Source organism: Synchiropus splendidus, chromosome 10, assembly GCF_027744825.2.
Source record: "Synchiropus splendidus isolate RoL2022-P1 chromosome 10, RoL_Sspl_1.0, whole genome shotgun sequence".
Taxonomy (NCBI): domain Eukaryota; kingdom Metazoa; phylum Chordata; class Actinopteri; order Syngnathiformes; family Callionymidae; genus Synchiropus; species Synchiropus splendidus.
Genome location: NC_071343.1, coordinates 12,716,777 through 12,732,871, shown reverse-complemented (window position 1 = coordinate 12,732,871; position 16,095 = coordinate 12,716,777). Strand labels below are relative to the sequence as shown.

Genomic DNA, 16,095 nt, shown 5'->3' with positions numbered 1-16,095 from the left:
ATGGTTCTACACCGGTTATAGCTAACTCTTCACATCGACATCTGCCGCCGTCAGAAAGGTTCGCCTCATCGTCCCTTCACTACAAATACTCTTTAAGCGCTCAGGTTCCTTTCTGAGCTAAAGCGGTGACCTTTTACTGGCTGTGTCGCCTACAGACACTGGTTTTGAAGGGAGGGAGGGGGGTTACGAAACAAAGCTGCAGTCAGGTGGACTCCATGCTGCAGGGCTTCCGGCGGCCGTACCGTTCTCGTCCACCGTCTGGATGTTGGCTCCTCGGGACAGCAGCTCCTGGACCGCCTGCTTGAGTCCGCTACGAGCCGCCAGGTGAAGAGGTCTGAGGGGAGAGGTTCGGCTCAGGCACCTCGATGGTACTGGTGCGGCGCGGTATGAATCCACTCACGTTTGCAGCGCTGCGTTTGTGGCATCAACGTGCTCCGGACCCGGCAGCTTCTCCAACATCAACAAGACACACTCTTCCTTCCCCTGTCAGGAGGAAACGCATGAAAGAAAACAAGACAAAACTTCACGGTCCCTGTCACGTGGGACTCACATTTTTACAGGCCAAGTGGAGGGCAGTGTTTCCGTCCTTGTCAGCCAGACTGAGGTTTTGGCTGCCGCTGGTCAGAAGCAGCTCTGCCCCGAAAATATAAAAATCATTTAAAGCACTTTATTCAGTGGCTAACAGACAACCACAGGGTCAGTACCGAGGGCTCCAACTCGTCCTTTCTCCGCCGCCATCATCAATGCGGTCCTCCCCGAATGGTCGACGGAGTCCACAGATGCATCATGGGAGAGCAGCAGCTGAACACAGTCCACATGGCCAGCGAAGGCGGCGGCGTGAAGCGGAGTCCTGCGGGGCGGAGCCAGACACCAGCGTTAGCACAGCAGCACAGCGGTCCAGAGGAGGTGGAACTGACCGTTCTTTGGCGTCTCTGCAGCCAGTGATGTCAGAACCCATCGCCTCCAGGAGGAGAGACGCACACGGCTCGTGGTCGTTCACCCTGCAGGATACGGCCTTTGTTATATTGGTTTTTTTTTGTGGCAGTGTTTGACTGTTTTTACGGCGCTATTGTTTGTTTACGGTCACTGATAGTCTACTTCAGTATTGATCTTGTGGAGTGTGTTCGTGGTCATCTTAACTCACACAGCACAGTGGAGCGGGGTGAAGGGGTTTCCATCAATGCAGCGACAACCTTTTTGTTCCAGCAGCACCTCCACACACCCCTCATGCCCTGGATACACACATTCAAAATGGGCGAAGGCTATTTAAGCTGACTCACACTTTACCGTCACCACGTTGGCGTTTGTGACTGACCGTAGTAGCAGGCCCAGTGCAGCGGTGTGTAGCCATGGTGGTCTTTGAGGGGGGGCAGGGAGGCCGGCTCCGAGCAGGCGATGCTCAGCAGCTCGCTCAGCCAGGAGGCGTGGCCCCGTGCCGCCGCCAGGTGGATGGCTGTGCGACCACGAGCGTCACCTAGCAGCACGGAAGCCTCCTGCTCCAGCAGACACTGGATGCACTCTTCTTGACCGCACAGCAGCTGCAACACACCCCACACATGTGGTCATTTGTGATGCAGGTGAAGGAATAAATGCTGCGGCTATGATTCATTATTGACTTAAAAAGTGAAGCTTCAACGCACCCCGAGGTGCAGCGCCGTCATCCCGTGTTGGTCGGCAACGTTGACGTCTGCCTCCCTCTCCAGCAGCAGCGACACGCCGTCAACGTGACCTCCAGCCACCGCCAACATCAACGGAGTCCTGGAGGCCCAGAAAAATGGAAAAATTGTGGAATATATAGAACACCACAACTGTCAACAACAACAACTCACTGTCCGCGGGAGTCAGCCATGTCCACCAAGTCCGCACTATCTGTGTCGTCCAGCAGGAGGCGCACGCAAGTCGTGTGACCGTTCATAACTGGATGGAGACAAATAGTTTAACATGGCGATCAACAAAGACATTTCTTACTGAAACCAAACTCAAACAAAGCTCAAACTTTATGTGCTAAGCAGGAAACATGTTGAGACAGAGGCAGCACCTGCGAGGTGAACTGGGGTTCGGCTATACTGGTGGTCTGTGGTGCGTGGCGACGCCCCCTGGCTGAGGAGAGTGTGAACACAGTCGCTGTGACCACGGAGGGCCGCGAGGGCCAGCGGGGTCCGGCCGGCCTCGTCCCTCTGGTCCACCTCCCTCTCCCCCTGCAGCAGCACCTCCAGTGCCTGAGCGTGACCGTGGTACGCCTGGAAACAGACACTCGTCTCTTCAGCAAGCGAATCTTTGACCCACTTCTTGATTCCAAGGAACAATGATGCTTCATTATTTATAGCGCTCAAGTTGTAGATTTCTAAATATAACACCAACAATCCAGGCTTTATGCTCAGAGTGACTCATGTGACTTACTGCCAGGTGTAGCGGGCTCCTGGCATTTGGGGATTCTGGGTCGCCCTGGTGACTGTCGTCTCTATCCAGCAGCTGAAGGGTGACAAACAAACAGGGTTATAAATCCGGCTCTTGGTTGTCGTAGTCAGGTAGGGCTGGACGATTATATTATATATTTTCAGGCTGATCTCAATAATCGGCCATAACCCTGCTCCTCTGTTAAACACGGACTTGCTGGCTACTTGGATACACTTGTCCTCACTGACCACCAGAGGTCACCGTGTTATGACCGACCGATGAGGGGCGAAGACATGAAAACATGCTGGTGTGTATCATACTGCCGCAGGAGCGAGCTCTTGTAGAGTATCTGACAATTAAATCGAGTACATTATTTCAAGTAATATGTGAGGCTGTTTATATGTAGGTGTTTTTGGCGACTATTGCTCTGTTTGTAGCATTAGCCACCAACCTAACCTGCTCCGACATTATGTCAGTGCCTGCGCCTTGTGGAACCGTGTCCTTACGTTGTAATATTTCTTATTTCCCTTGCGTTATGAGCCCACTGCAATATTTCTGTTGAAAGGATACTGTTCTAATATTGTCACGATGTACTTCTTTTTACATGTATTTAGGTATCTTTGTTCAATGTGGCGGTATGGCAGTATGGTTTGTTAAATACTTTCAAATAATTTCAAATGTTTAAATAAAGCCGGAGCAGGGTTTTTCTCCCACATGGTCCAGCCCTACGGTTGGGATACTTAAACACAGTAGATAAACCAATGAATATGCACTTCAAGCCTTGAGTGGCAGTGTCGTGTGTGTGACCACTGACCAGTTCTAGACAGTGTCTGTGTCCGTAAGCAGCAGCATAGTGGACGGGACTGTAGCCCTGCTTGTCCTTCAATGAAGCCGTCGCTCCACTCTGTAGCAAGAACTCCAAACAGCTGAAGAAACAACAGGTATGTTCATTGACAAGACTTCTTAGACAAACATAACACATCAGCAAACCGTGGCGGACGCTGAGTGACGTCAAGACAGATTGTATTTTGAAAATTGGAATCCATATCTGCAACCCAAAACACTGGGTTCTAGTGGGTTCGTGCATATAATGATATATGGAATGTGTGAGTGAAATTGGACTCACAGCGCCGCCTCTTTCTCCCTTTCCGCCTGAACGCCTTCACTGTCAGGTTCCAGCGCGACGCGACGCCTGAGCAGGACGACAGAAGAAGAGTGAGGATAAACCTGTTGAAAATCATGTGCTAGAGCTGATGAGCTGGTGTACGATGGCGATACTCAAGAATAACTCCTTGTTGCCATGTAAAGTTCAGTCAATCCCACCTTCTGTCCAGGTCCGATGCAGCAGCATAATGCAAAGCAGAGCGCCCCCACTGGTCAGTGGCGTTAATGGCAGTTCCACAAGCTACCAAGGTCTCCAGACACTGGTAATGACGACTGGCCGCTGCGTAGTGGAGCGGAGTCCTGGCAGGAAAACAGAGTTAAATAAAACAGTAACAGGCCATAGACATGTATACAGCACTGTACCGCTACAGATAACAGTTAATAGTGTAGCATCTGGCACAAGCATCTCAGCTCAACATGCTAACCATCCACCGAGACGGACAGTCAATGAAGGTTGCTGGGTCTAAGAATTATTTCAACAGCAAAGAAGATGAATCATCTAAACAGGATGATCTTGCTCACAATGCTTTTTAGACAATGTAGAATTCCACTGACTAAGAAGCATCATCATGAGTGGCCTGGTCACACCTCAGATACCCGTCAGCTAATAACTGATCACAAATACAAACAACATGCAGGGAGTCATGACACAATTGTGCTCATGACTCAGCATTTCTGGCACATCTGAATTTAAGACCTTTAAATAAAATGGCACATGTATGACAACCTTAAACTTTGTTTAATATTTTGTGTTGAAAATTCACAGAAAACGCAAACATCCAGACTGAAATGGACTGAAGTGACGGGGCCCTCAATCATAAACGGAATAAAATCATGCTGCGAATCACAGCCACACATCCTCCCTGTTGACTAGTGTTTTATATGCAGGTGGGAAGGGAGCTCACATACATATTTTAAATCTTGAATGAACAGCAAATCATTTCCAGTTCCCATAGATATTGAACTCACAAAAACATTTTAAACTTCCTGTTTTTAGACAGATTCATTGGCATTTGAAATATCATTTAACACTTATTTTCAGTGAGTTCAATGGGACACCAGGTGGCAGTAGAGTTACGGTACCATAAGTAACCTTTTCTGAAATAGGGTCAGAACTTTTTATGTTAGTTTATAAACAGATGCCATTTTAATACAATTAATTCCCAATAATTCAGTCATACTGGTTCAAAGTACCTGCCACAGTTATCCCTCCGGTTGTGGTCCCCACCACTACTCAGCAGCAGCTTCACACACTCGACATTACTGGTGACAAAAAGAAAATAAACACTCAAATACCACTTCTGTCTTCCAGGCTCCTAGTTAAAATGACACCATGCTAAGTTGTGTAGCATCACTCCACTTTATAATTCAGCTGTCTAGTATTTTTCTGTCCCTAACACTCTAACACGTGGTTGTTGCTATTATTGTAATGGTCAACTCTGTATTCCGTCTCACCCTCCTGCAGCAGCAGCGTGCAGACACGTCCTCCCCAGACTGTCCGGAGTGTCGATCTGGAAGCCTGCAGACAGGACCGAGTCGTTACACATAATGCTAAACCTCCGACCTGAGGAGGGCAGCGCAGTGAGACGGTGGGAGGCCAGACGACAACAAGCCAGACGAGGAGACAGAGAGAGAGGAGGGGGAGGTGGAGAGAAAGACAAGTGTTAGTGCGACAGGTGAGGGGGCAACAGGAGAGTCGTGTAGACACAAATACATTCACAAGCTGCTACAGACGGATTAAGTTGAAGGAGACACTTGTGAGGTGCTAGTTCAGTGTCAGTTGAACTGTAGTTATATTATCACTACCACTAGTTCAGATCACTGTCCTCTCTGTTGTTATAGTCAAACAGTCATGAACCTACTTTTTCAACAAAACACTAGAGAGTACTGCAGCAGGAAAACTGATGCAATGATCAGACAATGGGCCCCTAGGTTGGAAACCATTTACTGACTAACAGTCCCATCAGTGAGAGATTAACTGAGCGAGGCTCTGTTTCAGCTACAGCATTGTGACTTGAATTTGGCTGCCGCTGAATACTTGAGCTTGTGTGAAGAATTCACCTCCAGCTCCTACACTGGAGGATCCTGAGCAAGCACATGTTCAGCACTCATTCACTCGCCCACTTCAGGCGTCTCCTGATTTCCAGCTGAGTTTATTGTTGTTACGTACTAAAACTAGTTCAAAATTAGCATCAACACACATTAAATATTTTCAAAACAGCCACTCTTTGTGTAGCTGTGTGTCTGCTCGGATCGACACACCGAGAGTGGACAAACAAAATGTGTGTGTAAGCATTGCATTAGTTAAAGACTGCCATACGCAGCGTCACCTCTCTCCTACCTGAGGACAGGAGCTTCCGGCAGCAGTCAGAATGAGCGTTCAAGGCAGCCAGGTGCAGGGGGAACATCCCGTGGACTCCTCTCCTACAGGGCAACAAGAAAAACTTTGAACATGGTGGTGAACTGAAACAAATGGTCAAAAGGATCCCCACCTTGTGCAGTCAGCTCCGCTGGTGATGAGCGTGTTGATGAGAAGTTCATGGCCGTAGCGAGCGGCGACGTGGAGGGGAGTGTTTCCGTCTTTGTCCACACTGTCAATCTCTCCACCTGAGACCATGCAGAGAGTTTTTTTTAAAAATCAGACAATAAGTTTGAATTATTTTCAGTGTTTCCATCAGTCTTGTTTGTTCTTATTATTTCCTGGTTTCAGCCAGATTTTTGATAACAGAATTCCAAAGCTATTTTTAAGTGGACCTGTCATACCATCTAAGGTCACAGAAATGCTGGCCTTCAAAAACCTGAAATATAGAGATAACTTCCCTCGAGATGAGGAAAAACCACGCATTAAATCATTTTAAGGAGCTTGACACATTAAGTTGCAGTTTGATCTGCGAAAGGATGCATTTCTGTCAAAAATACGTTGATGGTCAAGAATTTATTTGGACAACAACATTTCAAAATATGCACACAGAAGAGGGAAGTAGATGATGTAACAGTGAAATCTAGCTAAAATATTGTTGTTTCCTGAGTCTCAAAATTTCAAAACAAATTGACAGACTCTTAATTGGAAATTCATTTGGAAAGAATGTGAGAGAGTTTTGAGTCTTGTATAGAGCTCATCCACCACACCAACTCACCATATCATTTACAGAAAAGTTGAAATCTTTGAAACTGGAGCTGTTATATAATAGTACAAAGTTATATCCAACATATTTGAAAGTGCAGACAAACCCAACCCTGGTAGTGTTCAGGAAAAGAACTCACCATTTTGGATCAGAGTTTGGGACCTTGTGAAGCGACCGTGAACAGCCGTCATGTGAAGAGGGCTCTTCCCATCTCGGCTCTGAAACGAAGGCTTCATTTAGATAAAGACGTACTGCCGTTTCTGCTGCTTTTTTTGTGTTCCATATGTGGTAGCATATACATCGCCGTCTGTCTCACTAAATCATGACGTTATATGCTGGTTTCTTTTCATTTTTACAGTCATGTATGTGGCCTTCTGTCCAGGAACATTCTGAAATCGGAATAATATCCGCATCCATCGAATCAAATGCTCATGTTTGTCACGAACTTGTTGAGCTTCATCTTTAGCAAAAGCAGAAGTAAGCTGCTTGCATGAACATTCAGGAAATGACACACTACATATATAGCTAGCAGTGTGACACAAACCCACCTGCACGTTGACATCAGCCCCGTTGTTGACCAGGAACTCCAGACACAGAGCTCCGTGTGTAGAAGCAGCAGCAAAATGCAGCGGAGTAAAGCCCTTATTGTTCGGCTGGCTGACGTTGGCGCCGTAATCAATGAGTTCACTGACCACGGCGTCTTGACCGTTGAAGCAAGCTACATGAAGAGCAGTGTTACCAAACGCGTTGGACTCATCGATCTGAAAAGACGCAGGGGAAAGCGTGAAGATCATTCATTTCATGGGAGATCGCACGAGTGACAGAGCCGGGTCTTCACCTCCACAGCCAGGTTCAGCAGGTGTTTGACCACGGCAATCTGCCCACTGGAGGCAGCAGTGTGAAGAGGCGTGTACCCCCGTTTGTCCTTGCAGCCAATCTCCGCCCCCTGACTCACCAGTAGGCACACGACATCCAGGTGACCTGGTAGTCACATGGGCAGCAGAGGTAATAATTACAGCTTGAAAGATGACAAGAGAGAACATGACTTGATTGTGAAGTCTCTGACACACTGTTCCGGTCCCACAGCTTCATTAAAGTTCCCAGTGATTCGGTTTTGACAGGTAGTGGTTCACAGAAGACTTCAGCCACCCACCAAATGTTGAAGTAAAAGTCATAACTGCTTCAGCCATCTTACCCATAAAGGCAGCCCAGTGCAGCGCCCGTCCATCTTTCTTGTCGAAGGCGTTGATGTTGGCTCCTTTGGTGAGCAGTAGCTTTACCATCTGAAACACAGGAAAAACAACAATAGTGGGAATGCAGATGCGTGATAAAAGAGCAGGCCGGCAAGTGTTTTTAAACCACATTGACATACATCTGTTGTTGCATAAACACTCAGGAGAGACAGCTGCCTCTCAGCGATAATTTTAGATTTGTGAATTGACAGAATAAACCTCCACAAGCGGGTGATACAGCTGCAATCGCCCACCACTTTCAAGCTAACAGGCCAAGGATTAAATATAGCGCGAGTGTTACGACCGCAGCTTCAGCTGTGGTTGGTATTTAAACCTACAGATCAAGCATGCGTCTAGTACCTCGGTGTGTCCATTGAGGGCAGCGTGGTGCAGCGCCGTCCGGCCGCCTCGGTCTGAAACGTTGACGCTACTCAACAGCGGGATGATGACTTCAGCGCAGCGCAGTGCGTTGTTGGCGGCAGCCACATGAAGCGGCGTCTGCCAGTTCTTGTCCCGCGCGTTCACATCAGCCGAGTGGCGGATCAGGACTCGGACGGCCTCCTGCACGAAGACATTTGAGTGAGGAGAGTCAATACACAGTAACAGGAAGTGACAGAGACGGATGTCAAATATTTTAAGGTCAAAACTAAAATATTTGAGAGCTTGTTGAGACTGTTCTGTATTTGTTGGTATTTGAATATTTCAAATCTTTTGAAGCATGTTATCATGAACAAATGAATACTAGGCATCTGCTTCATGGTCCAACATTTTGGTCTCTGTATATTTAGCTCATTATCAGAAGTACACACTGTTGAAGAAGGAACTACTGAGTGTACATACTTCAATGTGGGTTTCAGTTGCAAAAGAGGAACGAAACACACATCCACGGATAAATACATTTGTTTGTTCGGTTAAGTTCCACCTGTTGACTCCTGACTGCTTGCTCTGACCAATATTATCTGACGCCATGTCATTGTGGATCCTAGCTCAGACTGACTCCGCCGGCTCAGCTGGATAGGAAGTTGCAATGTTGACAAAAATGTCAAAAAATAAAAACCAAGAGTGACAATAAAGGGTTTTTGAGTGCCCACCTCACTCCGAGATGCCACGGCGCGATGAAGAGGAGTGAGCCACATGTTGTCTTTGGCGTTGACCCGAGCTCCTGCAGAAAAAAAACAAATTCTACTAAAAGTATTTAACTGATCAGTATTAGGTAGGGATATTAGGAAGGGATGCTCCGATCAATAGGTCACCGATCATGATCGGCCTTTTGAAAACATCTGGAGTGGAAACTTTCATAAATGCAGTGCTGTCTGTCTCGGAGTCCTGCTACAGTATGTAACTATTTCAAGGACACAGCACAGTCTCTAGAGATTCACCTGCGACACCTCACATCAAATTAAATGTTTTTCAGTTGTCCTTTTGACCGAATAATTGCTGCATTCAGGAAGGTTTTTCTATTTTTTGCCACCTTGAAGAGGTATATTAAAATGTGCCTGAATTAAAATGATTTAAAGTTCATTTTTTCACATCATGAACACAGAAGGTCATATTCATTGTCAATCCATGTGATGGGTATCGGTGATGAGTATCGGTGATCGGTATCGGCAGCAAAAATCCTGATGGTAGCATGCCTAGTATTAGGTGTGTTAGCTGGATAACAAGCAAAGCTGATAGTAGTTACAGATCAGTCCTGGACCTTATGAAGCTGCGGGGCCAAAGTAGGTCCCCTTTAATGGCCCCTGATTGGACGTATAATACTATCATGGATTTATACATTAAATGTATATATTTTCACAAACATACCAGGTGAAGTATTTCCAATTCAGTTTTTTTAGAATATTAATCTGTAATCTATCAAGTCACAGTCTCAGCTAAGAGTGCTTTGAATCAACAACATTTGAACTCAAGCCCCCAAAAATATATATATTAAAATTCATTCAAAATATTCTACATATATTGTGCTTGCTTTAGCAATCAGGTGATTTTCATTTTTTTCCTATATTCACGTCCTATGCTCACAATAGTCTAATCTCCAGTGTTTCTCAGAAAATATTGCAAACTGCTGTGTGAGATGGGAAAGTTATTCACCGGAGAGGATGAGGAGCTCTGTGATCTCAGCATCTCCCAGGAACGAAGCAGCATGGAGAGGTGTGCGCTTCTCTGAATCCTGAAAAGCAAAAGACAGGGGTTATTTTTGTCACATTATGGTGCCACTGTTCTGCAGTTCATTAATGGGAGAGGAGTTCTAGAGTTGAGTTCATGAGTGAGTGGATCTGCAGGCAGATCAGAGAGGGGTCTTTAAGTAGTGTGGATCACACATCAGTATGTTCCAAGGACAAAATAAAAAAAGAGCAGAGCAAAAATGCAAGGCCCTTGATTTACTGGTTGATTCACATTCAAAAGGGAGACAAAAACCGTGTCAGGTTTCCTGGTGAACACAAACGCTCCTACCGACCGAGCCTGAGAGTGGGTGAGGTTGACTTGTCATTGTCAATTGTCATTCCACACATTCACTGAAAATTAGGGCATATGTCGGATGCTGCATTGCCACAGCCCCTTTGAGAAATGAAACCGTGACGGAGCCGTCAGTCAACACGTAGATTGTTCGACCCAGTGAATGCGGACTTCAGAGCCGTACTTTCCACTCGCTCTGACAGCCGCATGAGTTCATGAGGGGCAACAGTGCAGACAAAAATGGATGATGATGTACAGCCGTCCACGCACGCGTCAGCGCTCGAGGCAGAAACATGTGTCGGGCATATGCGCCGAAGTAAATAAACAGGAGCTGAACTCTTGCTTCTCTGGGATCATCCATGGTTGTGAGCAAAAACAGGAAGTGATAGAGGATTAAAAATAATGATCTATACCTGAAATACCAAATATTCATGTTAAACATCTGAGTTTTGCATGGGTCACTGGCCTGCCAGCATGAGTGCCTACAAGCAGGACGGAGTCCTCACCAGGGCATTGATGTCTTCAGACTTGTAGATGAGCATGCGGATCTCCTCAGGGTCTCCGCTGAAGATCGCCTGGATGAGCGGCGGCTGTGGAGACAAGATCACAGGACAGTCAGGATTAATAGTCAGGAAGTGGGATCCTTCCCACGGTGGAATCTCAGCAGCTGCTCGACCTCTAACTTCTTTGTTTACAAAAGCAACAGGCAAGTGGACAAGAAAGTTGAGGCAGTAAACACAACGTTCAGTTATGTTGAGGAGACACATAAACGCCTTTACATTGACGTTACATGGAGGTCGTTGAGTGAAGGTCGTGTGAGAACTAAACCTGCATCACAAATCTTGCGTAAATGCTGGCTCAACACAAACTGTGTGTGTTTCCAGTCAGGAGCTTCAGTATCATGGGGGCTTTGTGTTTGCTGGCACAACCTGCAGTCTCAAATTCTCTACCAGAGACCTCTCCTGACGCACATGTGCCATGCCAGGTACATGAATCTATTTTTCATCTTTGCTTGAATATCCCGGCTCCTATATCCTCTAGGCTCATCAGTTCAGCGGTCCCCCACCTACTTTTGGATCATTAAATCAACTCCAACAAAACCACTCTCTCGATGTCAAAACAAGTGTCACGAGTGATTATTTCGAGGGCATTATTCGGGTTTACTGAAGCACACTCACTCAGCCGTATGATGATGAGTTAAATCACACAAATGAGGCGTCTGGTACTTCCTGTGTATCTCTTCGACCTCCTTCCTCACTTCCTGTTGTGCAGCATCACATTCTCAGAAACCGAGAGGAAACTGCCGCAATAGTGTTTCACTTCTGTATTTGATTCACATGCCACTGTCACTTCCTCATCACATTTCAGTCTCCTTCACAACCAAATAAGGTTTGGCCACACGAAGAAGGTGCTCTTCTAACAAGTCCATAGCAGGAAGAAAGCGAGAGGTTTTTGCATGTACACGCACGATCCAACTTTCACCAGGTACATTCTACAATGTGACAGAGGAGGAAATGATGATTCTCATGACATTTTTCTCAAAATCAGGTACCATCTGAAACAATTGTTGATGAATGAAGTCAGAGCTTTCTATTTTACAAAAAGGAAAAACAGGAATCACCTGTTTGGCTCAGTCTGATTACATCTATGACTCAGATCATATTCAGCACAAAACGTTTTGAAATATGTTCAAACAATCTTGACTGAATAGTAGATGATTGGTATAAACATGTAATTAAATGTGGTTAGATGAGATTATTAGATCATGCAGCAGATGCTGCTTTCAAACCAGACCACAGCATCAGTTCATTTAAAGAAGCTTGACATATTTTGTTTTTGCTAACACACACACACACACACACACACACACACACACACACACACACACACACACACACACACACACACACACACACACACACACACACACACACACACACACACACACACACACACACACACACACACACACACACACACACACACACACACACACACACACACACACACACACACACACACACACACACACACACACACACACACACACACACACACACACACACACACACACACACACTACTTGCTTGGTAATATTTGAACCAAAAGCATCCGCAACCTATTATTATCTGTGCGTTGCTATACGACTAAGAACACTTGCTAAGACGTGTTTCCTGGAATTGCTTTTTCAGGTGTTCTGTACTTAAATAGTACGAATGAACATCATCGGCACTCAGGTATAAGTTAATACAACCTGGAAAACAGTAACGCTGCTCAGAATAACTGTCTCAGTCGGAGGATTTCATTTCGATTAAAGGTGTAAATGCTGTAGAAGAGAAACCAGAGAGCAGCAGGCAGAAAAGAGCGCTGTCCCTTTAATGCAGAAGAAGCCACAAGAAGACATATGGTCACTTTTGCTTTGTCTTAATTATCGATGCTCCTCACACACACACACACACACACACACTCCTGCAAGCTTGCACTTTCAACACGGACGAGCAGTCTTTCCATCGATAACCACAGAGATTTTAGAGGGCAACTGAAAATGATGTAAAATTGAACAAAAATAGAAGCACAGATGAATCAGAGCAGTTGTGAGTTCCAAATGTTCACCAACCACAAAGAGGAAAACTCACTTGGCATCCAGGCGTATTTGGACTTTTATTACTGGACATGCGAGGAAGAGGGCTGCATCAGTTCGAGTAATTATTTCGCAAAACAGTGAAAATCCTTGTTCCCTGAGGGTCGGACCAAATTCCAAGCTTGGTATTAGCACTGGCACAGCTGCAGGCGCCCTGAAAGGGTGGTGCCACAACACCACCAGTCGGAATAGGGATCCATGTTGCAGCTGGGTGTGAGTCTAGACTGTACGAAAATGTGGGATAATAGAATGGTCATCGAATAATTGGAGCTCAAACTGGACTGAACTATATTTAGGTGGTTATTTGCACCTTTTTTCAAAAGAGGTCAAGGACATGACCTCAAGTACAACGGTGCCCCTCTGGCTGTGAGAGTAAAGAGAACTTTTTTTTTTCTTTTACACATCATCATTTTATACCACTCTTTATATAATATATAAAAAGAGTATATAGAAATAATTTTGCCATAATATTGGTTGTATAAAAACTTTTTTTTTCATGTCTACTGAAATGTGTTCACTAAATAACAAAAATATATTGAAATTATGCAGACATTGGATTCACATGATGAAATTAGAATTTTCATTAGCCACCCCGCTTTTTTTATGACAGGAAAAGAAACATTTTAATATAATCCCTTTTAGTTTATTATCCTTTTCAGGACATTAATAACCACTGATTTAGGTAGTACAGGATTTCATAATAATTAATACATAGATATGTGTGTACATTTCAATGTCATTTGTCTTTTTCCAGTTTGTCAATAAATATTACTTGGAAAAACATGGTGGAAAAAAACAGTAAATATATATAAAATGAAATAATTAGCGCAAAGAACTAAAAAAAATTGAATTACCCTGACAAACCAGGATTTTCGAATGCAATATGTATGGATAAAATGTTTCATAAGTAGCGGAAAAATTATACTATACTCGAGAAAACATGGCACCAAGTGTATAGCTGGTGTGACCATATGTCTTCAGTTCAATCCCCACTCAAAAATGCCTGCTGAACCTTGCCTTTATAAACTGTGGACTTTCTTATTGTAATATCCCGGATTTATCACTTCCTCACTACCATCAGATAACTTTGTTTGCCTTCCATGCACGAGCTATATCCAGTCACAGGCTGACCTGCGATAAGTAAACATCCCAAGGCATACACAGGTCATCCTGCCTCACGCCGTAAAGGAGAAGCATCCGACGCATCTGCTTCACCTCACTCCTGATCAACTTGCGCATGTCACACAACCGTGTGAAAACATGGTCCTTCAGACGGTCACCAAGTCATGTGCTGAAAAGAAACACGTCTTAAACACTCAGGGGAAACAAGAGGTGCACACTGAGACACACCATTCACCGCGTCTCCCTTGTGTTCAGCACAAACAGAGACTATTTATATATACACTCAGCGCTTTGGGCGTCACACTCTATCCATTGTAAGACTGACTTAAATATATGATAACAAATCATTGTATAGAACAATAAATGCCAAGTAATCACAGCACAAAACAACTGAACGATATACATCAAAATCAACATATAATGAAGCAAATAAATGATCAAGAGAAACACAAAACCCCACTGTACTGAAAAATGAAAAAGCAGAACTCATCTTCTACACTTCCGTGATATTTTCTGCTTGTTTTTAGCCACGTCCCGGCAGCGTTAGTTTTGGTTTATGTTGCTGACAGACAGTCTCCAGTGATTTGTTTTGGTTGTTGGTGATGCTCCCACAGAGATGCACACAAACATACTGATGAGGTTATGAAAAGCAGTTTATCATGAGATCAGCACATGATGCGGAGTCGACGACAGAGCGAGTCGCCGCACACCAACATGTCTACTGAGACGCAGCATTCAGTTATCACGTAGAATCAGCACGTAGACCGAAAATAACAGGAAGTCCCGCAGTCTTGAGTTACTTACAAACACACTGGCCCTCTTCTCCCACCAGATATCATCGGGGTGAAGACGCTCTCTCAGTTCAGAAACATGCCACCAGTAAAACACAAGCCAAAGAGAGATAATATCGCTTAGATTCATTGTTATAGTTTAATAAGCCACCCTGCTTTGTTATGACAGGGAAATTGCATTCAGTTTTGAGGTCACTCATTCTCTCACCAGAAGCTGAAGCAACGTCAGGCAGGTGACTGGGTCAAACTGCACCGGTCACCAGTCCAACACACAGCTATTCTTCTTGTGGTCTCTGAGCCATGACTTTTTTTTACCAGGTAGACTAGCTTTTTTTTTTTGCATACTACCTCATTTACAACTTTACAGAGAGGATGAGGAGCTCTGGGGGCTGCAAGCAGAGCCTTTACACCCTAAATAACATCCTCTCCGGCCACTGAACGTGTCTGAAAGCGAAAACTGCAAACAGCAAAATAAACGCCGACATTAGTAACGAAATGCCTTTTCTCGCTCAGATGACAGGTTTGTTGGGACTTGTCCGGGTGAGATACAAATAAAGAATGCATGAAGAATTAGTCTACGTAAGGAGAACTTTGACTTTTAAAGAAAAACAGGCGCTAAAGGCGGCTGTGATATACAGCGGTAATTCCTACCGCGGTCAAAGAAGCCTGGGGTGCCACCAGAACTGTGCACGGAGATGCAGTAAAGTGATGTGTGATAGCTAAGCTAGCAGGAGCTAGCAGCTTTACCTGCTCGGCCAGTTTGAGCACAGCCATCCCTGGTTCAGCCTCGTACCCGCCGACGGTGCACCAGCTCCGGGGCAATGCTTCAGCCTGCGCCTCCCCTGCGCTGCCTCAGGCGACTGTTGCAGCGGACCGACGGGCGGCGGACGGCGGAGGCCGGGGCGAGCAGGAGCAGGGCCAGCAGCAGCAGCAGCAGCAGCCCGGCGTCACCGACGCTACCGAGCAGGAAAGGCTGGAGCCGCCGGTGTAAACAATCCACATCTGCGGCGGAGAAAAAGAGCGACTCTCCGGACCAGCGGCAGAGGAGAGCTCCCCTCCGGCGTGCAGAGCCACAAAGCTCCCCGAAAGGCAGCCAGACTGAAGTCAGCTGAACCAGAATCGCACAGGAAGTCGGTGTCTCTCCTCCTCTGGTGCACAAGTCCGAA

At 45.6% G+C, this 16,095-nt stretch overlaps 1 protein-coding gene across 3 annotated transcripts in view; it reads right to left on the bottom strand.

Moving 5' to 3' along the window:
• ankrd44 (ankyrin repeat domain 44) overlaps positions 1–16,095 on the bottom strand; it is a 19,443-nt gene extending 3,348 nt beyond the window's left edge. For 2 of the 3 annotated variants that reach the window (XM_053876922.1, XM_053876924.1), the window contains exons 1-27: positions 15,677–16,095; positions 10,882–10,965; positions 10,010–10,088; positions 9,010–9,080; positions 8,279–8,479; positions 7,882–7,969; positions 7,525–7,667; positions 7,235–7,447; positions 6,826–6,904; positions 6,054–6,168; positions 5,903–5,985; positions 5,017–5,125; positions 4,756–4,824; positions 3,721–3,861; positions 3,524–3,589; positions 3,212–3,323; positions 2,401–2,472; positions 2,039–2,240; positions 1,830–1,917; positions 1,641–1,758; positions 1,316–1,538; positions 1,145–1,232; positions 918–1,001; positions 705–850; positions 551–633; positions 401–483; positions 243–334 (exon numbers count right to left, since the gene is read on the bottom strand). In XM_053876922.1, coding sequence (XP_053732897.1) covers positions 243–334; positions 401–483; positions 551–633; positions 705–850; positions 918–1,001; positions 1,145–1,232; positions 1,316–1,538; positions 1,641–1,758; positions 1,830–1,917; positions 2,039–2,240; positions 2,401–2,472; positions 3,212–3,323; positions 3,524–3,589; positions 3,721–3,861; positions 4,756–4,824; positions 5,017–5,125; positions 5,903–5,985; positions 6,054–6,168; positions 6,826–6,904; positions 7,235–7,447; positions 7,525–7,667; positions 7,882–7,969; positions 8,279–8,479; positions 9,010–9,080; positions 10,010–10,088; positions 10,882–10,965; positions 15,677–15,703 — 2,959 coding nt within the window. In that variant the 5' untranslated portion in view covers positions 15,704–16,095. The remainder of the gene's footprint in view (positions 1–242; positions 335–400; positions 484–550; positions 634–704; positions 851–917; positions 1,002–1,144; positions 1,233–1,315; positions 1,539–1,640; positions 1,759–1,829; positions 1,918–2,038; positions 2,241–2,400; positions 2,473–3,211; positions 3,324–3,523; positions 3,590–3,720; positions 3,862–4,755; positions 4,825–5,016; positions 5,126–5,902; positions 5,986–6,053; positions 6,169–6,825; positions 6,905–7,234; positions 7,448–7,524; positions 7,668–7,881; positions 7,970–8,278; positions 8,480–9,009; positions 9,081–10,009; positions 10,089–10,881; positions 10,966–15,676) is intronic. The other variant, XM_053876923.1, reaches the window with a different exon arrangement.